Here is a 23,580-nt window from a genome sequence, read left to right as displayed (position 1 = left end):
GGGGTAGAAGTGCCCGGTAGGCAGGAAGGGGGTAGAAGTGCCCTGTAGGCAGGAAGGGGGTAGAAGTGCCCTGTAGGCAGGAAGGAGGTAGAAGTGTCCGGTAGGCAGGAAGGGGGTAGAAGTGCCCTGTAGGCAGGAAGGGGGTAGAAGTGCCCTGTAGGCAGGAAGGGGGTAGAAGTGTCCTGTAGGCAGGAAGGGGGTAGAAGTGTCCGGTAGGCAGGAAGGGGGTAGAAGTGCCCGGTAGGCAGGAAGGGGGTAGAAGTGTCCTGTAGGCAGGAAGGGGGTAGAAGTGCCCTGTAGGCAGGAAGGGGGTAGAAGTGCCCTGTAGGCAGGAAGGGGGTAGAAGTGCCCGGTAGGCAGGAAGGGGGTAGAAGTGCCCGGTAGGCAGGAAGGGGGTAGAAGTGTCCTGTAGGCAGGAAGGGGGTAGAAGTGTCCGGTAGGCAGGAAGGGGGTAGAAGTGCCCGGTAGGCAGGAAGGGGGTAGAAGTGTCCTGTAGGCAGGAAGGGGGTAGAAGTGCCCTGTAGGCAGGAAGGGGGTAGAAGTGCCCTGTAGGCAGGAAGGGGGTAGAAGTGTCCGGTAGGCAGGAAGGGGGTAGAAGTGCCCTGTAGGCAGGAAGGGGGTAGAAGTGCCCGGTAGGCAGGAAGGGGGTAGAAGTGTCCGGTAGGCAGGAAGGGGGTAGAAGTGCCCGGTGGGCAGGAAGGGGGTAGAAGTGCCCGGTAGGCAGGAAGGGGGTAGAAGTGCCCGGTAGGCAGGAAGGGGGTAGAAGTGCCCTGTAGGCAGGAAGGGGGTAGAAGTGTCCTGTAGGCAGGAAGGGGGTAGAAGTGTCCGGTGGGCAGGAAGGGGGTAGAAGTGCCCGGTGGGCAGGAAGGGGGTAGAAGTGCCCGGTGGGCAGGAAGGGGGTAGAAGTGCCCTGTAGGCAGGAAGGGGGTAGAAGTGCCCTGTAGGCAGGAAGGGGGTAGAAGTGTCCGGTAGGCAGGAAGGGGGTAGAAGTGTCCGGTAGGCAGGAAGGGGGTAGAAGTGCCCTGTAGGCAGGAAGGGGGTAGAAGTGTCCGGTAGGCAGGAAGGGGGTAGAAGTGCCCGGCAGGCAGGAAGGGGGTAGAAGTGCCCGGCAGGCAGGAAGGGGGTAGAAGTGCCCTGTAGGCAGGAAGGGGGTAGAAGTGTCCGGTAGGCAGGAAGGGGGTAGAAGTGTCCGGTAGGCAGGAAGGGGGTAGAAGTGCCCTGTAGGCAGGAAGGGGGTAGAAGTGTCCGGTAGGCAGGAAGGGGGTAGAAGTGCCCGGCAGGCAGGAAGGGGGTAGAAGTGCCCTGTAGGCAGGAAGGGGGTAGAAGTGCCCGGCAGGCGAGGGGTTAAAGAACATAGGTTGCACATGATATAAAGTACATGGATGATAATGAACATCCCAGAAAGCATAATGGGGTCAAAGGCCAGGGGGTGAGATCAGAGGCAAGCGACTGCACCCATTACACAGATCCCCCCCTTCCCCCCCCCCCCACCTGAAGCTGCAGAATAACTGATGGGTTTTATGTCTTTCATGCAGTTGCTGCTTTACAAATAATGATTTCATATTCTGTGACCAGAAACCTCAGACAGGAGAGGGGACCAGCGAGACGGCAACAGAGGAACCAATCGGGGCAGAGCACGCAGAACCTCCAAATACACAAGATGGCAGCACCAGAAGTGTCCTCCCAGGTATATAACGTGCCGTCCTCGGGGATAATCTATATGTTGGATACATGTGAACGTTCTACAGTGCAGGAAATGTGTATTTGCTCCCCCCTGATGGTGAATGTTCGCCCCTCACACAGAAACGATCGGTCTAACAATGGAATGTTCGCCCCTCACATAGAAATGATCGGTCTAACAATGGAATGTTCGCCCCTCACACAGAAATGATCGGTCTAACAATGGAATGTTCGCCCCTCACACAGAAATGATCGGTCTAACAATGGAATGTTCGCCCCTCACACAGAAATGATCGGTCTAACAATGGAATGTTCGCCCCTCACACAGAAACGATCGGTCTAACAATGGAATGTTCGATGTAACACTGAGAGACAGAATACAACAACAAATTCAGCAGAAATGCATCTAACAAATGATGACGGATCTGCATGTTCATGAGGGAAAGAAGGATTTGATCCCCTTCACAAAACATGACTTAGTAATTGGTGGCCAATCCCTTGTTGGCAATCACAGAGGTCAGACGTTTCCTGGAGTTGGCCCCCAGGTTCGCACACATCTCAGGAGGGATTTTGGCCCACTCCTCTTGGCAGATCCTCTCCAAGTCATTAAGGTTTGGTGGCTGACGTTTGGCAACTCGAACTTTCAGCTCCCTCCACAGATTTTCAATCGGATGAAGGTCTGGAGACTGGCTAGGCCACTCCAGGCCCTTAATGTGCTTCTTCTTGAGCCGCTCCTTTGTTGCCTTGGCCGTGTGTTTTGGGTCCTTGTCATGCTGGAACACCCATCCACCACCCATTTTCAATGCCCTGGCTGAGGGAAGACGGTTCTCCCCCAAGATTTGAGGGTACATTGCCCCGTCCATCGTCCCTTTGATGCGATGCAGTTGTCCTGTCCCCTTAGCAGAAAAACAACCCCAAAGCAGAATGTTTCCACCACCATGTTTCACAGTTGGGATGGTGTTCTTGGGGTCATAGGCAGCATTCCTCCTCCTCCAAACACGGCAAGTTGAGTTGATGCCAAAGAGCTGGATTTTGGTCTCCTCTGACCACAACACTTCCCACCAGTACTCCTCTGCATCATTCAGATGTTCAGTGGCAGACTTCAGACGGGCCTGGACATGGGCTTTCTTGAGCAGAGGGACCGTGCGGGCACTGCAGGATTTCAGTCCTTGTCGGCGTAGTGTGTTACCAATTGTTTTCTTGGTGACTGTGGTCCCAGCTGCCTGGAGATCATTGACAAGATCCTCACGTGTAGTTCTGGGATGATTCCTCACTGTTCTCATGATCATTGACACTCCACGAGGTGAGATCTTGCATGGTGCACCAGACCTAGGGAGACTGACACTTGTTTTGTGTTTCTTCCATTTGTGAATGATTGCACCAACTGTTGTCACCTTCTCACCAAGCTGCTTGGCCATAGTTTGGTAGCCCAGTCCAGCCTTGTGTAGGTCTACCATCTTGTCCCTGACATCCTTGGACAGCTCTTTGGTCTTTGCCATGGTGGAGAGTTTGGAATCTGATGGTTTGATTGCTCCTGTGGACAGGTGTCTTTTATACAGGTAACACAATGAGATTAGCAGCACTCCCTTTAAGAGACTGCTTCTAATCTCAGCTTGTTACCTGTATGAGAGACACCTGGGAGCCAGAAATCCTGCTGAATGATAGGGGATCAAATCCTTCTTTCCCTCATGAACATGCAGATCCGTCATCATTTGTTAGACGCATTTCTGCTGAATTTGTTGTTGTATTTTGTCTCTCAGTGTTACACCGAACATTCCATTGTTAGACCGATCATTTCTGTGTGAGGGGCGAATATTCCATTGTTAGACCGATCATTTCTGTGTGAGGGGCGAACATTCCATTGTTAGACCGATCGTTTCTGTGTGAGGGGCGAACATTCCATTGTTAGACCGATCATTTCTGTGTGAGGGGCGAACATTCCATTGTTAGACCGATCATTTCTGTGTGAGGGGCGAACATTCCATTGTTAGACCGATCATTTCTGTGTGAGGGGCGAACATTCCATTGTTAGACCGATCATTTCTGTGTGAGGGGCGAACATTCCATTGTTAGACCGATCATTTCTGTGTGAGGGGCCAACATTCACCATCAGAGGGGAGCAAATACACATTTCCTTCACTGTACATCCCGTCTTCTATTCCTGCTATCTGGTGTAGAAGAGTCGGGTTCGTCTTGGGTAAGGCACGCTGTGGTTTCGGCTTCCCCCCGGTGACTTGGCCATTGTCGCAGGGAATTGGTGATTCCCGGGAATGGTGACGGAATGGGATATTCTCATCAATCTCTGAACACAAGTCAGTGTCCAGATGAGGTTTCTGTACAGCAAAGAAGCTGAATTTTTTTTTTCCTACATACTGGGGGAAAAAATGTTATTCAATTATTATTATCTGTATTAATTATGATGAAATCTATAACAATTAGACGTCTATAACATTTCCCCGGCCGTTGCTGACACCTTCATCGGGTTTTTAAAGGCTGCTGGTTGGGATGGACAAGGGAGGGAAAAAACTGATAGAGATAAGGATCCAGTTATCACAGACAGGAGCCCCAATCCACAGAGAGGAGGACAGTGCTGGTGTCACATACTGTGCTGGTGTCACATACTGTGCTGGTGTCACGTACTGTGCTGGTGTCACATACCGTGCTGGTGTCACATACCTCGCTGGTGTCACATACCGTGCTGGTGTCACGTACTGTGCTGGTGTCACGTACTGTGCTGGTGTCACGTACTGTGCTGGTGTCACATACCTCGCTGGTGTCACATACCGTGCTGGTGTCACATACCTCGCTGGTGTCACATACCTCGCTGGTGTCACGTACTGTGCTGGTGTCACGTACCTCGCTGGTGTCACGTACTGTGCTGGTGTCACATACTGTGCTGGTGTCACATACCTCGCTGGTGTCACATACTGTGCTGGTGTCACATACTGTGCTGGTGTCACATACTGTGCTGGTGTCACATACCTCGCTGGTGTCACATACCGTGCTGGTGTCACATACCTCGCTGGTGTCACATACTGTGCTGGTGTCACATACCTCGCTGGTGTCACATACTGTGCTGGTGTCACGTACTGTGCTGGTGTCACATACTGTGCTGGTGTCACATACTGTGCTGGTGTCACATACTGTGCTGGTGTCACGTACTGTGCTGGTGTCACATACCTCGCTGGTGAGCCTGACGGGCAGAGGAAGGTCTTGTACGGCTCCGACACGAGGGCCACTGAACGTGCAACAGCAACCAAGAGACACTACTACTTGTGGGGGGTGATGAAAATAGTTTTTTTTTATTTTTTTACACCCATAAAGGCTGTAAGAGGAATCATTTCTCCTTCTCTCTGTCTGCATTCCTGCAGCCATTGAGAAATACTGTGTGAGCTGTGATTGGTCACAGCTTGTCACATGGTACAAGGCTGTTGTGAATGGCCCTGTACCATGTGATCTCTGTGATCATTCACAGATTTCACACGTAGTAAGTAATGATGTGAGAAGTGACATCTTGCTTACTACTCTGCATGTGATCACATGATCGGGACCTCGCAAAGAGGTCCCGTACAGCGATCGGTGTTCCACTGTGTCCGGAGGACACAGCGGGCACCGGATCGTGGTGCTGCGTGCTCCCAGGGAGTGCGCACAGCTTGAAAATGCAGGCGCCGTTTATGAACGTCCACCCGCCCCTGGACTGCCACCGTCCGCTCGTTTATATACATGGGCCGGACAGGAAGTGGTTAAAAATAATCACATTTTGTTGCTTTGCAGCCCGACATGAAGACAGACAGGTTTTGTCTTATCCAGCTGCATTTATTCAACTTATAACATCCAAGTGCCAGATGTAACACCAACATGTCAGGAAAAAAAACATTTTCAAAATTCAAAAACAGAATCACTTAATTGGAAAAAAAGACACCCCCCCTCCCAAAAATGACTTGTAAACTCAGGTGGAGGTAATCTCTTCTCCATGGCACACAAAGCCATTTGACGTTCAACTGTGGTCAGCTGTTTGATTAGCTCAGCATGAAAAGAGCTTTCCTGGAGCATTTCAGTCTCTGATAGTGCAACCGAAGCAAACAATCTACTATGGGTGGCGAGGAACTGTCAGCGGGATCTCCGGGATAAAGCTGTGGACAGGCGCAAGTCAGGAGATGGATACAAAAATATGTCAAAGACAGGGGCGGACAGACCATTTGGGAACTCGGGCACTGCCCGAGGGCCCGGGGTTAGTAGGGGGCCCCATGAGATGTCCCTGGTACCTTTTGCATAGGCTTTTTTGGGTGTGGTTTGAGTGTGGGTGAGGACGCAGGGGCGTGCTTGGAGGTATGGGGTGGGTACACTTGGAGACACGAGTCGTGCTTGGAGGTATTGGGTGGGCACACTTGGAGACATGAGGAGCACCAGGGTGCATTTGGTGACATGGCTGGGTGCATTTGGCGACACGAGTCGTGCTTGGAGGTATTGGGTGGGCACACTTGGAGACACGAGTCGTGCTTGGAGGTATGGGGTGGGCACACTTGGAGACACGAGTCGTGCTTGGAGGTATGGGGTGGGTACACTTGGAGACATGAGTCGTGCTTGGAGGTATTGGGTGGGCACACTTGGAGACACGAGTCGAGCTTGGAGGTATGGGGTGGGCACACTTGGAAACATGAGGAGCACCAGGGTGCATTTGGTGACATGGCTGGGTGCATTTGGCGACATGAGGCGTGCTTGGAGGTATTAGGTGGGCACACTTGGAGACACGAGTCGTGCTTGGAGGTATGGGGTGGGCACACTTGGAGACATGAGGAGCACCAGGGTGCATTTGGTGACATGGCTGGGTGCATTTGGCGACATGAGGCGTGCTTGGAGGTATTAGGTGGGCACACTTGGAGACACGAGTCGTGCTTGGAGGTATGGGGTGGGCACACTTGGAGACACGAGTCGTGCTTGGAGGTATTGGGTGGGCACACTTGGAGACACGAGTCGTGCTTGGAGGTATGTGGTGGGCACACTTGGAGACACGAGTCGTGCTTGGAGGTATGGGGTGGGCACACTTGGAGACACGAGTCGTGCTTGGAGGTATTGGGTGGGCACACTTGGAGACACGAGTCGTGCTTGGAGGTATGGGGTGGGCACACTTGGAAACACGAGTCGTGCTTGGAGGTATGGGGTGGGCACACTTGGAGACACGAGTCGTGCTTGGAGGTATGGGGTGGGCACACTTGGAGACACGAGTCGTGCTTGGAGGTATGGGGTGGGCACACTTGGAGACACGAGTCGAGCTTGGAGGTATGGGGTGGGCACACTTGGAGACACGAGTCGAGCTTGGAGGTATGGGGTGGGCACACTTGGAGACACGAGTCGTGCTTGGAGGTATGGGGTGGGCACACTTGGAGACACGAGTCGTGCTTAGAGGTATGGGGTGGGCACACTTGGAGACACGAGTCGAGCTTGGAGGTATGGGGTGGGCACACTTGGAGACACGAGTCGTGCTTGGAGGTATGGGGTGGGCACACTTGGAGACACGAGTCGAGCTTGGAGGTATGGGGTGGGCACACTTGGAGACACGAGTCGTGCTTGGAGGTATGGGGCGGGCACACTTAGGAGACACGAGTCGTGCTTGGAGGTATTGGGTGGGCACACTTGGAGACACGAGTCGTGCTTGGAGGTATTGGGTGGGCACACTTGGAGACACGAGTCGTGCTTGGAGGTATGGGGTGGGCACACTTGGAAACACGAGTCGTGCTTGGAGGTATGGGGTGGGCACACTTGGAGACACGAGTCGTGCTTGGAGGTATGGGGTGGGCACACTTGGAGACACGAGTCGAGCTTGAAGGTATGGGGTGGGCACACTTGGAGACACGAGTCGAGCTTGGAGGTATGGGGTGGGCACACTTGGAGACACGAGTCGAGCTTGGAGGTATGGGGTGGGCACACTTGGAGACACGAGTCGCGCTTGGAGGTATGGGGTGGGCACACTTGGAGACACGAGTCGTGCTTGGAGGTATGGTGTGGGCACACTTGGAGACACGAGTCGTGCTTGGAGGTATGGGGTGGGCACACTTGGAGACACGAGTCGCGCTTGGAGGTATGGGGTGGGCACACTTGGAGACACGAGTCGCGCTTGGAGGTATTTGGTGGGCACACTTGGAGACACGAGTCGTGCTTGGAGGTATTGGGTGGGCACACTTGGAGACACGAGTCGTGCTTGGAGGTATTGGGTGGGCACACTTGGAGACACGAGTCGTGCTTGGAGGTATGGGGTGGGCACACTTGGAGACACGAGTCGAGCTTGGAGGTATTGGGTGGGCACACTTGGAGACACGAGTCGTGCTTGGAGGTATTGGGTGGGCACACTTGGAGACACGAGTCGTGCTTGGAGGTATTGGGTGGGCACACTTGGAGACACGAGTCGTGCTTGGAGGTATGGGGTGGGCACACTTGGAAACACGAGTCGTGCTTGGAGGTATGGGGTGGGCACACTTGGAAACACGAGTCGTGCTTGGAGGTATGGGGTGGGCACACTTGGAGACACGAGTCGTGCTTGGAGGTATGGGGTGGGCACACTTGGAGACACGAGTCGAGCTTGGAGGTATGGGGTGGGCACACTTGGAGACACGAGTCGAGCTTGGAGGTATGGGGTGGGCACACTTGGAGACACGAGTCGAGCTTGGAGGTATGGGGTGGGCACACTTGGAGACACGAGTCGTGCTTGGAGGTATGTGGTGGGCACACTTGGAGACACGAGTCGTGCTTGGAGGTATGGGGTGGGCACACTTGGAGACACGAGTCGTGCTTGGAGGTATGGGGTGGGCACACTTGGAGACACGAGTCGAGCTTGGAGGTATGGGGTGGGCACACTTGGAGACACGAGTCGTGCTTGGAGGTATGGGGTGGGCACACTTGGAGACACGAGTCGAGCTTGGAGGTATGGGGTGGGCACACTTGGAGACACGAGTCGTGCTTGGAGGTATGGTGTGGGCACACTTGGAGACACGAGTCGTGCTTGGAGGTATGGGGCGGGCACACTTGGAGACACGAGTCGTGCTTGGAGGTATGGGGCGGGCACACTTAGGAGACACGAGTCGTGCTTGGAGGTATTGGGTGGGCACACTTGGAGACACGAGTCGTGCTTGGAGGTATTGGGTGGGCACACTTGGAGACACGAGTCGTGCTTGGAGGTATGGGGTGGGCACACTTGGAAACACGAGTCGTGCTTGGAGGTATGGGGTGGGCACACTTGGAGACACGAGTCGTGCTTGGAGGTATGGGGTGGGCACACTTGGAGACACGAGTCGAGCTTGGAGGTATGGGGTGGGCACACTTGGAGACACGAGTCGAGCTTGGAGGTATGGGGTGGGCACACTTGGAGACACGAGTCGTGCTTAGAGGTATGGGGTGGGCACACTTGGAGACACGAGTCGAGCTTGGAGGTATGGGGTGGGCACACTTGGAGACACGAGTCGAGCTTGGAGGTATGGGGTGGGCACACTTGGAGACACGAGTCGTGCTTGGAGGTATGGTGTGGGCACACTTGGAGACACGAGTCGTGCTTGGAGGTATGGGGTGGGCACACTTGGAGACACGAGTCGCGCTTGGAGGTATGTGGTGGGCACACTTGGAGACACGAGTCGCGCTTGGAGGTATTGGGTGGGCACACTTGGAGACACGAGTCGCGCTTGGAGGTATGGGGTGGGCACACTTGGAGACACGAGTCGAGCTTGGAGGTATGGGGTGGGCACACTTGGAGACACGAGTCGTGCTTGGAGGTATGTGGTGGGCACACTTGGAGACACGAGTCGTGCTTGGAGGTATGGGGTGGGCACACTTGGAGACACGAGTCGTGCTTGGAGGTATGGGGTGGGCACACTTGGAGACACGAGTCGAGCTTGGAGGTATGGGGTGGGCACACTTGGAGACACGAGTCGTGCTTGGAGGTATGGGGTGGGCACACTTGGAGACACGAGTCGAGCTTGGAGGTATGGGGTGGGCACACTTGGAGACACGAGTCGTGCTTGGAGGTATGGTGTGGGCACACTTGGAGACACGAGTCGTGCTTGGAGGTATGGGGCGGGCACACTTGGAGACACGAGTCGTGCTTGGAGGTATGGGGCGGGCACACTTAGGAGACACGAGTCGTGCTTGGAGGTATTGGGTGGGCACACTTGGAGACACGAGTCGTGCTTGGAGGTATTGGGTGGGCACACTTGGAGACACGAGTCGTGCTTGGAGGTATGGGGTGGGCACACTTGGAAACACGAGTCGTGCTTGGAGGTATGGGGTGGGCACACTTGGAGACACGAGTCGTGCTTGGAGGTATGGGGTGGGCACACTTGGAGACACGAGTCGAGCTTGGAGGTATGGGGTGGGCACACTTGGAGACACGAGTCGAGCTTGGAGGTATGGGGTGGGCACACTTGGAGACACGAGTCGTGCTTAGAGGTATGGGGTGGGCACACTTGGAGACACGAGTCGAGCTTGGAGGTATGGGGTGGGCACACTTGGAGACACGAGTCGAGCTTGGAGGTATGGGGTGGGCACACTTGGAGACACGAGTCGTGCTTGGAGGTATGGTGTGGGCACACTTGGAGACACGAGTCGTGCTTGGAGGTATGGGGTGGGCACACTTGGAGACACGAGTCGCGCTTGGAGGTATGTGGTGGGCACACTTGGAGACACGAGTCGCGCTTGGAGGTATTGGGTGGGCACACTTGGAGACACGAGTCGCGCTTGGAGGTATGGGGTGGGCACACTTGGAGACACGAGTCGCGCTTGGAGGTATTGGGTGGGCACACTTGGAGACACGAGTCGTGCTTGGAGGTATTGGGTGGGCACACTTGGAGACACGAGTCGTGCTTGGAGGTATGGGGTGGGCACACTTGGAAACACGAGTCGTGCTTGGAGGTATGGGGTGGGCACACTTGGAGACACGAGTCGAGCTTGGAGGTATGGGGTGGGCACACTTGGAGACACGAGTCGTGCTTGGAGGTATGGGGTGGGCACACTTGGAGACACGAGTCGTGCTTGGAGGTATGGGGCGGGCACACTTAGGAGACACGAGTCGTGCTTGGAGATATTGGGCGGGCACACTTGGAGACACGAGTCGCGCTTGGAGGTATGGGGTGGGCACACTTGGAGACACGAGTCGAGCTTGGAGGTATGGGGTGGGCACACTTGGAGACACGAGTCGTGCTTGGAGGTATGGGGTGGGCACACTTGGAGACACGAGTCGTGCTTGGAGGTATGGGGTGGGCACACTTGGAGACACGAGTCGAGCTTGGAGGTATGGGGTGGGCACACTTGGAGACACGAGTCGTGCTTGGAGGTATGGGGTGGGCACACTTGGAGACACGAATCGTGCTTGGAGGTATGGGGCGGGCACACTTAGGAGACACGAGTCGTGCTTGGAGTTATTGGGCGGGCACACTTGGAGACACGAGTCGAGCTTAGGGGTATGGGGCGGGCACACTTGGAGACACGAGTCGTGCTTGGAGGTATTGGGCGGGCACACTTGGAGACACGAGTCGTGCTTGGAGGTATTGGGTGGGCACACTTGGAGACACGAGTCGTGCTTGGAGGTATTGGGTGGGCACACTTGGAGACACGAGTCGTGCTTGGAGGTATTGGGTGGGCACACTTGGAGACACGAGTCGTGCTTGGAGGTATGGGGCGGGCACACTTAGGAGACACGAGTCGTGCTTGGAGGTATTGGGTGGGCACACTTGGAGACACGAGTCGTGCTTGGAGTTATTGGGCGGGCACACTTGGAGACACGAGTCGTGCTTGGAGGTATGGGGTGGGCACACATGGAGACACGAGTCGAGTTTGGGGGTATGGGGTGGGCACACTTGGAGACGAGTCGAGCTTGGAGGTATGGGGTGGGCACACATGGAGACACGAGTCGAGTTTGGGGGTATGGGGTGGGCAAACTTGGAGACAAGAGTTGTGCTTGATAGTATGGGGTGGGCACACTTTGAGACACGAGTTGTGTTTGGAGGTATGGGGTGGGCACACTTGGAGACGAGTCGAGCTTGGAGGTATGGGGTGGGCACACATGGAGACACGAGTCGAGTTTGGGGGTATGGGGTGGGCAAACTTGGAGACAAGAGTTGTGCTTGATAGTATGGGGTGGGCACACTTTGAGACACGAGTTGTGTTTGGAGGTATGGGGTGGGCACACATGGAGACACGAGTCGAGTTTGGGGGTATGGGGTGGGCACACTTGGAGACGAGTCGTGCTTGGAGGTATGGGATGGGCACACTTGGAGACATGGGGCAGGTGAACTTGCAGACACAGGGCACACAAGCATGCATTTGGAGACATGGGGAGCGTAAGAGCGCACTTGTAGCCGCAGAGAAGGTGCACTTGGAAACATAGCACAGAGACATTGAGCCATGGCAAGGTCAGAGTACTTGGCAGGGAGGATACAGGAGGCATGCTTGAACATGCTCATTGCTTGAGCGCTGAGTCTCATGGTGCCTGGCCCTTTAACTGATCACCAGTCCGGGGAGCTGTCTCCTGATTGGCTGTGGTGCAGACATGCCATGTGACACCTGGAAGTCCTGGTGGCCACATGCTGGACAAAACAAACCCAACACTGGAACCCAATGTTACACTAATATGCATTTCAATGGCCCCCAACTTTACAAAAGTGTCCTCTAATACCCCCCCCCCCCGGGTCACATTACTAATACTCTTATCTCTCTCTTTTTCAGCAAAAGCGAAGCAATCAGTATTTACACCTCCCCCAGGTTTGACAGACCACGGACAGTCTAATCCGGAAGACGTGGACATGTACAGCACCAGATCCTGATCCTGATCCTGATCCATGTATTGTATGGAGGAGAGTCTTTGTAGGCATCCTTCGGCCAGAACTTTATTTGTACCCGGCCGAGTACAGAGCTCTCCAGAGACTTTACTTCTCACGTTTGCTAAATAATAAGTAAAATGTTTTCCATGGAGCCGGTGTCCTGTCCTGCTGGAGGAGTGCTGGGATTGGTGGAGGTTTACTCTGCAATTATAATCTCTGTCAATGGGAGAAGATCGGAGGAAGATTTCTGTAGTCTGATCTTCTGCTTCACATCCGCAGCTGATTTACCCATCATTGGCTGGTGGGAGGGGCTGTACGTCGCTTTCTAAAAACATCCCAGCACCCGGCCTCAAGAGCCCTCAGTCCTGATGCAAGCAGTGGGAGGAGTTATGCAAATATCAGACTACTTTGGGCTGTTGGTGTCAGTCTGGAGGAGGAGTTGGGCGTACCTAGGTGGGATGTATTTACATACAACCCATCTAAGGTGAACCCCACATGTGACGCTGAGCCTCCATGATTGAAAGAACTAAAATCCAATGAATTAAAGGGGGGAGGCCAGGAACAGTCAGGCCGAGGAGGAAAGGGCTAGATGATGCTAAACCTCCTATAGCCAGGAAAGGAGGCGGAGCTCTATCTGACTGGCTGCAGCTTCTAATGCACATTGTGAGAATCTCCCAGTGTGCAGTGACATCAGAGGAAGCCAGGACAGGAGGAGCCGGTACATCTGTGCATAACAGAAGGGGAGGAGCCGGAACATCTGTGCAAGACAGAAGGGGAGGAGCTGGAACGCCTGTGCAAGACAGAAGGGGAGGAGCCGGAACGCCTGTGCAAGACAGAAGGGGAGGAGCCGGTACGCCTGTGCAAGACTGAAGGGGAGGAGCCGGTACGCCTGTGCAAGACTGAAGGGGAGGAGCCGGTACGCCTGTGCAAGACTGAAGGGGAGGAGCTGGTACGCCTGTGCAAGACAAGGGGAGGAGCCGATACGCCTGTGCAAGACTGAAGGGGAGGAGCCGGTACAACTGTGCAAGACTGAAGGGGAGGAGTCGATACACCTGTGCAAGACTGAAGGGGAGGAGCCGGTACACCTGTGCAAGACTGAAGGGGAGGAGCCGGTACGACTGTGCAAGACTGAAGCGGAGGAGTCGATACGCCTGTGCAAGACTGAAGGGGAGGAACCGGTACGCCTGTGCAAGACTGAAGGGGAGGAGCCGGTACGCCTGTGCAAGACTGAAGGGGAGGAGCCGGTACGCCTGTGCAAGACTGGAGGGGAGGAGACGGTACGCCTGTGCGGGACTGAAGGGGAGGAGCCGGTACGCCTGTGCAAGACTGAAGGGGAGGAGCCGGTACGCCTGTGCAAGACTGAAGGGGAGGAGCCGGTACGCCTGTGCAAGACTGAAGGGGAGGAGCCGGTACGTCTGTGCAAGACTGGAGGGGAGGAGCCGGTACGCCTGTGCGGGACTGAAGGGGAGGAGCCGGTACGCTTGTGCGGGACTGAAGGGGAGGAGCCGGTACGCCTGTGCAAGCCTGAAGGGGAGGAGCTGGTACGCTTGTGCGAGAGGAGGAGGCGGTACCCCTGTGCGAGACTGGAGGGGAGGAGCCGGTACATCTCTGCAAGACTGAAGGGGAGGAGCTGGTACATCTCTGCAAGACTGAAGGGAGGCCAGAGGGAGGATTTAAATATATCTAGTAATTATCTATTGTGATGAAGGTCCCGTTCAGACCTCTTGCAGTGCATCCCCCTCCCCCATCAGATGTGTCTCCAATATTCAGGATTTGAAGAGCTGTGACAATCCCAGAATGGTTGTTGGGTTTACAGCAGATGTTTATTTCTTTCATATTACATTGCGCTGCATGCTGGGGCGTGGTGGGCGACTACCCCGGATGTTTCCTCTTAATACTCCGGTTCGATCTTGAACCCCTCAATGACCCTGGGGCCCCTCCAGCCAGGCGTTTCAGGTTACATAGTTAGTCTGGCTGAAAAAAGACAAAAGTCCATCCAGTTCAACCTTTAAAAAAAAAAGAAGTTATAATCCTACACCCACAGTTGATCCAGAGGAAGGCGAAATCCCCGGCAAAGCACGATCCAATTTGCTCCTGAAGGGGAAAAATTCCTTCCTGGTCCCCCCGAGAGGCAATCAGATATTCCCTGGATCAACGTTCCCTATAAATGTTATATCCAGTTATATTCTGTGTATCCAAGAAAGAATCCAGGACTTTCCTACAGCAATCCACTGAGCTGGCCACAACCAACTCTGGAGGGGGTCTATTCCATATTCTCACAGCTCTTACTGTGAAGAAACCTTTCCGTGTTTGGGGATGACATTTCTTTTCCTCCAGACGTAAGGAGCGCCCCCTTGTCCTCTGTGATGACCTCAGGTTGTCTTCAGAGAAGCAAAAATAGATGCCATCCCTCCTGATCTGACAGGTCGATCGCTCCTCGTCTCTCATAACATTCGATGGACCCCCCCCCGGGTTCCACTCCAGTATGATGAAAGTCATGGAGTGACAGCGGGACAAGATGGCTTCCTGGCGATAGAAGGTTCACAATACAAGCCTTGCAGCTCCCATCGGCCTATATGGACACTATTGGGGGAGATTTACTAAAACTGGAGCTCTCAGAATCTGGTGCAGCTGTACATGGGAGCCAATCGGCTTCTGACTTCAGCTTGTTCAATGAAGCTCTGGCAGTAAAACCTGGAAGCTGATTGGTTTCTATGCAGAGCCGCACCAGATTCTGTGTGCTCCAGTTTTATGTCTCCTAGGGGGTGGGGCCTGGGGAACAATGAGTCAGGATAGGCCAGCGGGATATGTGGGGGAGGAGCTCAAGTTTAAAAAATTTGTTTTATAAACCAACAATTCCCCCAACAGAATGCTGTGATGTAACGATTGTCTTCTTTGCATGTCAGCAGAAACGTTAGGACCTCGTGGTATACCGTGTGTTCCATACGTGACGGAAAAACCACCCAAAGTGATACAAAGTGCCAACTTGTTGGATTAAAACAAACATGTTCTACTTCCCTGCTCTGTGCAATGATTTTGCACCAAGCCACCCCTTACCTCCTCTTCTTGCAGAGCCCCACCAGCGCTGTCTCCTTCCCCTCTTCTGGGTGCCTCCATAGCAATGCGGGGGCTAAAGAGGCCCCCATGGACGTGTGCTGCAGTCAGGGTGTGTGAGTCCATAGACACACACAGCATCATTGAGCCACCCACTCTCAGAGGAGTTTGACCGACAGCAGCAAGAGCCTTGACTCCCTGTGCCCTCAGTGTCTCCCGTGGGACCAGGAAGTGAGGGGAGCAGTGACAGGAGCCAGGAGAGTGTTTAGAGACGGGGGTGGGTAGAACAGGTAGGGGGGCTTTTTATACCTTAATGCAGGAAATGCATGAAAGTGAAAAACCTTTTGGAACCAATTTACATGTTACGGGGACACAGACCACCATAAAAAGGCAATACAAGTTTTAGCTGCATGGCATCCAAAGGTTTTGGCTGGGGTTGAGAAAAATGGTACATATGTGTAGACCCCTCTAAGTTCTATGTATGTATGTGTAGACCCCTCTAAGTTCTATGTATGTATGTGTAGACCCCTCTAAGTTCTATGTATGTATGTGTAGACCCCTGTAGGTTCTATGTATGTATGTGTAGACCCCTGTAGGTTCTATGTACAGTCATGGCCGAAATTGTTGGCACCCTTGATATTTTTCCTGAAAATCAAGTATTTCACACAAAAAAGGTATTGCATTAACACATGTTTTGCTATACACATGTTTATTCCCTTTGTATGTATTGGAACAAATATAAAACAGAGGCAGAAAAGCAAATATGACATAATGTCACACAAAACCCCAAAAATGGGCTGGACAAAAGTATTGGCACCCTTAACTTAATATTTGGTTGCACACCCTTTGGAAAACATAACTGAAATCAGTCGCTTCCTATAACCATCAATAAGCTTCTGACACCTCTCACCCGGAATTTTGGACCACTCTTCCTTTGCAAACAGCTCCAGGTCTCTCTTATTGGAAGGACACCTTTTCCCAACAGCAATTTTAAGATCTCTCCACAGGTGTTCAATGGGATTTAGATCTGGGCTCATTGCTGGCCACTTCAGAACTCTCCAGCGCTTCTTTGCCATCCATTTCTGAGTGCTTTTTGACGTATGTTTGGGGTCATTGTCCTGCTGGAAGACCCAGGATCTTGGACGCAAACCCAGCTTTCTGACACTGGGCCCTACAGTGCGACCCAAAATCCTTTGGTAATCCTCAGATTTCATGATGCCTTGCACACAGTCAAGGCACCCAGTGCCAGAGGCAGCAAAACAACCCCAAAACATCATTGAACCTCCACCATATTTTACCGTAGGTACTGTGTTTTGTTCTTTGTAGGCCTCATTCCGTTTTCGGTAAACAGTAGAATGATGTGCTTTACCGAAAAGCTCTATCTTGGTCTCATCTGTCCACAAGACGTTTTCCCAGAAGGCTTTTGGCTTACTCAAGTACATTTTGGCAAACTGTAGTCTTGCTTTTTTATGTCTCTGTGTCAGCAGTGGGGTCCTCCTGGGTCTCCTGCCATAGCGTTTCATTTCATTTAAATGTCGACGGATAGTTCGCGCTGACACTGATGCTCCCTGAGCCTGCAGGACAGCTTGAATGTCTTTGGAACATGTTTGGGGCTGCTTATCCACCATCCGGACTATTCTGCGTTGCAATCTTTCATCAATTTTCCTCATCCGTCCACGACCAGGGAGATTAGCTACAGTGCCATGGGTTGCAAACTTCTTGATAATGTTGCGCACTGTGGACAAAGGCAAATCTAGTTCTCTGGAGATGGACTTGTAACCTTGAGATTGTTGATATTTTGCCACAATTTTGGTTCTCAGGTCCTCAGACAGTTCTCGTCTCCTCTTTCTGTTGTCCATGCTTAGTGTGGCACAGACAGACACACAATGCAAAGGTTAAGTGAACGTCTCTCCTTTTTATCTGCTTTCAGGTGTGATTTCTATATTGCCCACACCTGTTACTTGCCCCAGGTGAGTTTACAGGAGCATCACATGCTTGTAACATTCTTATTTATCCGCAGTTGTGAAAGGGTGCCAATACTTTTGTCCAGCCCATTTTTGGAGGTTTGTGTGACATTATGTCGAATTTGCTTTCTTTCCTCCCTTTTTTTGTTTTGTCCCAATACACACAAAGGGAATAAACATGTGTATAGCAAAACATGTGTTAATGCAATACGTTTCGTGAGAAATACATGATTTCCTGGAGAAATATCAAGGGTGCCAACAATTTCGGCCATGACTGTATGTATGTGTAGACCCCTGTAGGTTCTATGTATGTATGTGTAGACCCCTGTAGGTTGTATGTATGTATGTGTAGACCCCTCTAAGTTCTATGTATGTATGTGTAGACCCCTCTAAGTTCTATGTATGTATGTGTAGACCCCTGTAGGTTCTATGTATGTATGTGTAGACCCCTGTAGGTTCTATGTATGTATGTGTAGACCCCTCTAAGTTCTATGTATGTATGTGTAGACCCCTGTAGGTTCTATGTATGTATGTGTAGACCTCTTTAAGTTCTATGTATGTATGTGTAGACCTCTTTAAGTTCTATGTATGTATGTGTAGACCCCTTTAAGTTCTATGTATGTATGTGTAGACCCCTGTAGGTTCTATGTATGTATGTATGTGTAGACCCCTCTAAGTTCTATGTATGTATGTGTAGACCCCTGTAGGTTCTATGTATGTATGTGTAGACCCCTCTAAGTTCTATGTATGTATATGTAGACCCCTGTAGGTTCTATGTATGTATGTGTAGACCCCTTTAAGTTCTATGTATGTATGTGTAGACCCCTTTAAGTTCTATGTATGTATGTGTAGACCCCTGTAGGTTCTATGTATGTATGTGTAGACCCCTCTAAGTTCTATGTGTAGACCCCTTTAAGTTCTATGTATGTATGTGTAGACCCCTCTAAGTTCTATGTATGTATGTGTAGACCCCTCTAAGTTCTATGTATGTATGTGTAGACCCCTCTAAGTTCTATGTATGTATGTGTAGACCCCTCTAGGTTATGTATACACTATATTGCGAAAAGCATTGTCCCTGCCCTCCCAATCATGTGATCCAGGTGTTCCAATCCCCTCCCAATCATGTAATTCGGGTGCTCCAATCCCCTCCCAATCATGTGATTCGGGTGTTCCAATCCTCTCCCAATCATGTGATTCGGGTGTTCCAATCCCCTCCCAATCATGTAATTCGGGTGCTCCAATCCCCTCCCAATCATGTGATTCGGGTGTTCCAATCCCCTTCCAATCGTGATCCAGGTGTTCCAATCCCCTCCCAATCATGTAATTCGGGTGCTCCAATCCCCTCCCAATCATGTGATTCGGGTGTTCCAATCCCCTCCCAAACATGATCCAGGTGTTCCAATCCCCTCCCAATCATGTGATTCAGGTGCTCCAATCCCCTCCCAATCATGTGATTTAGGTGTTCCAATCCCCTCCATGGACACAGGTGTATACAATCCATCCCCTAGGCATGCAGACGGCTTCTACAAACATTGGTGAAAGAATGGGTCGCTCTCAGGAGCTCAGTGACTCCAAGCGTGGTCCCGTGATAGGTGGCCACCTGGGCAATAAGTCCATCCGTGACATTTCCTGGCTACTAAATATTCCACGCTCAACTGTTAGTGGGATTATAACAAAGTGGAAGCAACTGGGAACAACAGCCACTCAGCCACCAAGTGGTAGGCCACGTCACATGACAGGGCGGGGTCAGCGCATGCTGAAGCGCACAGTGCGCAGAAGTCACCAACTGTCTGCAGAGTCATAAGCTAAAGACCTCCAAACTTGGTGTGGCCTTCAGATGAGCCCAACAACAGTGTGTAGAGAGCTTCATGGAATGGGTTTCCATGGCCGAGCAGCTGCATCCAAGCCTTCCATCACCAAGGGCAATGCAAAGCATCAGATGCCGTGGTGTAAAGCACGCCGCCACTGGACTCTAGAGCAGGGGAGACGTGTTCTCTGGAGTGACCAATCACGCTTCTCTGGCAATTCGATGGACGTGTCTGTGTTTGGCGGTTTCCAGGAGAACGGCACTTGCTAGACTGCATTGTGCCAAGTGTAAAGTTTGGTGGAGGGGGGATTATGGTGTGGGGGTGTTCCTCAGGGGTTGGGCTTGGCCCCCTAGTTCCAGTGAAGGGAACTCTTAAGGTGACATTTTGGACAATTTCATGCTCCCAACTTTGTGGGAGGAGTTTGGGGATGGCCCCTTCCTGTTTCAACATGACTGCGCACCAGTGCACAAAGCAAGGTCCATAAAGACATGGAGGAGCCAGTTTGGGGTGGAGGAACTTGACTGTCCTGCACAGAGTCCTGACCTCAACCCCATAGAACACCTTTGGGATGAATTAGAGCGGAGACTGTGAGCCAGGCCTCCTCCCCCGACATCAGTGCCTGACCTGACAAATGTGCTTCTGGAAGAATGGTCCAACCTTCCCATAGACACCCTCCTAAACCTTGTGGGGGGCCTTCCCAGAAGAGTTGAAGCTGTTATAGCTGCAAAGGGCGGGGCCAACTCAATATTGAACCCTACAGACTAAGACTGGGGGAACATTAAAGGCCATGTGTGTGGAAAGGGCGGGGCCAACTCAATATTGAACCCTACAGACTAAGACTGGGAGGGGCCATTAAAGGTCATGTGCATGGAAAGGGCGGGGCCAACTCAATATTGAACCCTACGGACTAAGACTGGGGGGCCATTAAAGGTCATGTGTGTGGAAAGGGCGGGGCCAACCCAATATTGAACCCTACGGACTAAGACTGGGGGGCCATTAAAGGTCATGTGTGTGGAAAGGCCGGCCGACCAATACCTGGGGCAATATAGAGTATGTATGTGTAGATCCCTCTTGGTTGTGTGTTAGTAAATGATCTCACCTGGTTGATCCTCCTCAGTATCTCGGATCCGACTCCCAGCCCTGACAGAAGATGGTAAGTAAAGTTCAGTCTGATAAAGCTGGAAATCCAATCATAGAAAGTCGTAGTGCTCACCCCGATAAAGCTCCATAACAAAGAAATCCTCCAGGTAGAGGCTCCTCCCCTCCCACGTCTCGTGTGTAATAGTACATGGCGAATCCGATCCTTTCGCCTTCACCTGGAATTATAATGGACAGACCAATCGGAGATCACAGAGCATTTATATTACAACCGTTCTGTTTTCATTATTTCAGACCTAGAGATGCCGTTTCTGAGTCTCTGTGCTTATTGTTCACTGATGTCCTATTTACTGATCTGAGTTCATTGGCCAGATACCTGCATGGAGTGTGCACATCTATGGATAGGCTGGGATTACATGCATGGAGTGTCCACATGTGCAGGGAGGCCGGGGGTTACATGCATGGGGTGTGCACATCTATATGAAGGCCGGGGGTTTTGCATGCATGGGGTGTGCACATCTATATGAAGGCCGGGGGTTGCATGCATGTGGTATGCATATCTACAGGAAGTCCAGGGGTTACATGCATGGGATGTGCACATCTACAGGGAGGCCAGGGGTTACATGGATAGGGAGGTGCACCTCTACATATGGGTCAGAGGTCCCCTGTACCCTGGCAGGCCGGGGGTACATGCATTGGGTGTGCACATCTATATGAAGGCTGGGGATTACATGCATGAGGTATGCACATCTACAGGGAGGCCAGGGGTTATATGCATGGAGTGTGCACATCTACAGGGAGGCTGGTGGATACATGCATGGGGTGTGCACATCTACAGGAAGACCAGGGGTTACATTCATGGGGTGTGCACAGCTACAGGAAGACCGGGGGTACATGCATGAGGTATGCACATCTACAGGGAGGCTGGGGGATACATGCATGGGGTATGCACATCTACCGGAAGGCCGGGGGATACATGCAAGGGATGTGCACATCTACAGGAAGGCTGGGGTTAGATGCATGGGGTGTGCACATCTATATGAAGGCCGGGGGGTTACAGGCACGGGGTGTGCACGTCTACAGGGAGGCCGGGGGTACATGCATGGGGTGTGCACATCTACAGAGAGGCTGGGGGTTACATGGATAGGGAGGTGCACATCTACAGAGAGGCTGGGGGTTACATGCATGGGGTATGCACATCTACAGGAAGGCCGGTGGTTATATGCATGGGGTGTGCACATCTATAGGAAGACCAGGGGTTACATGCATGGGGTGTGCACATCTATAGGAAGACCAGGGGTTACATGCATGGGGTGTGCACATCTATAGGAAGACCAGGGGTTACATGCATGGGGTTTGCACATCTACAGGGAGGCCAGGGGTTACATGCACGGGGTGTGCACGTCTACAGGAAGGTCGGGGGTACATGCATGGGGTGTGCACATCTACAGGGAGGCTGGGGGTTACATGCATGGGGTATGCACATCTACAGGGAGGCTGGGGGTTACATGGATAGGGAAGTGCACCTCTACATATGGGTCAGAGGTCCCCTGTTCTGTATTACAACACTACCCGAGTTCCAGACAACCCCTGCAGCGTCCTCTGAATGAACCCAAGTCCAGGTTTCCTCCCGGGTGCAATGTTTGCAGAGGTGCTGCACATCTAGAACAATGGCAGGGTGTTGCACATCTAGAACCACGGCAGGGTGCTGCACATCTAGAACCACGGCAGGGTGCTGCACATCTAGAACCATGGCAGGGTGCTGCACATCTAGAACCATGGCAGAGGTGCATATCTAGAACCACTGCAGAGGTGCAAATCTAGAACCATGGCAGAGGTGCTGCACATCTAGAACCACGGCAGAGGTGCACATCTAGAACCACGGCAGAGGTGCACATCTAGAACCACGGCAGAGGTGCACATCTAGAACCACGGCATAGGTGCAAATCTAGAACCATGGCAGAGGTGCTGCACATCTAGAACCATGGCAGAGGTGCACATCTAGAACCATGGCAGGGTGCTGTGCTCACTATTCTAGCACTGGAACTCGCCATCGGATCCTATTAGAGGAAGAGCCGCATACTGACCTCTCATCCACAGGTGCACCATCAAGGCCCATCTTGTTACCTACAGACCAGAAGAAGGGCTGAAGGAACGTTTTGCAAACCATTGGAATGTATAGAGCTGACCTGACCCGGGTTGGTTTTTCCCGTCCTGCCCAGCACTGGCCCAATGTATGGAATATTCCGACTGATGGGAACTTACCGTCACCGTCCTTCTCTGGCGTTAGTGCTGCAATGGAACAATGAAAGAAGGGGCGCTCCCCAAACCCGTCCTCCAGCAGGTCTGTGAAATAGAAATAGAAGAATCTGGGAAGTTATCAATAACAAATATGGAGAAGTCTCCCTCCTCGTGTTCCAATTTCTGATCTCACCCTTCTCTGTCAGATGCAAGGCGTCCAGCATGGTCTCATATTCCGCCAGTTCCTGGAATAAGAATCACATTGTATGTATGGAGCTCACGCTGGGCACCATTTCTTCTACTGACACAACAACGGGGCACCATTTCTTCTACTGACACAACAACGGGGCACCATGTCTTCTACTGACACAACAACGGGGCACCATTTCTTTTACTGACACAATGGGGCACCATTTCTTCTACTGACACAACAACGGGGCACCATTTCTTTTACTGACACAACAACGGGGCACCATTTCTTCTACTGACACAACAACGGGGCACCATTTCTTCTACTGACACAACAACGGGGCACCATTTCTTCTACTGACACAACAACGGGGCACCATTTCTTCTACTGACACAACAATGGGGTACTATTTCTTCTACTGACACAACAACGGGCACCATTTCTTCTACTGACACAACAACGGGGCACCATTTCTTCTACTGACGCAACGGGCACCATTTCTTCTACTGACACAACAACGGGGCACCATTTCTTCTACTGACACAACAACGGGGCACCATTTCTTCTACTGACACAACAACGGGGCACCATTTCTTCTGCTGACACAACAACGGGGCACCATTTCTTCTGCTGACACAACAACGGGGCACCATTTCTTCTACTGACACAACAACGGGGCACCATTTCTTCTACTGACACAACAACGGGGCACCATTTCTTCTACTGACACAACAACGGGGCAC

At 52.3% G+C, this 23,580-nt stretch overlaps 1 protein-coding gene and 1 pseudogene across 1 annotated transcript in view; one reads left to right on the top strand and one right to left on the bottom strand.

Annotated features, from left to right (window-relative positions):
* LOC149428750 (MICOS complex subunit MIC27-like) overlaps positions 1 to 12,633 on the top strand; it is a 32,877-nt gene extending 20,244 nt beyond the window's left edge. The window contains exons 9-10 of the mRNA XM_089667050.1: positions 1,576 to 1,687; positions 12,388 to 12,633. Coding sequence (XP_089523176.1) covers positions 1,576 to 1,687; positions 12,388 to 12,485 — 210 coding nt within the window. The 3' untranslated portion in view covers positions 12,486 to 12,633. The remainder of the gene's footprint in view (positions 1 to 1,575; positions 1,688 to 12,387) is intronic.
* A 45-nt stretch (positions 12,634 to 12,678) lies between these two features.
* LOC149428749 (diamine acetyltransferase 1-like) lies at positions 12,679 to 22,901 on the bottom strand (annotated as a pseudogene).
* Positions 22,902 to 23,580: the final 679 nt, after the last annotated feature.

This window comes from Staurois parvus, unplaced genomic scaffold (assembly GCF_062004578.1).
Source record: "Staurois parvus isolate SC_StPar_1 unplaced genomic scaffold, SC_StPar_1.0 ptg002988l, whole genome shotgun sequence".
NCBI lineage: Eukaryota > Metazoa > Chordata > Amphibia > Anura > Ranidae > Staurois > Staurois parvus.
The sequence above is the reverse complement of the archived record's forward strand: the minus strand, read 5'-3'. Positions and strand labels throughout refer to the sequence as shown.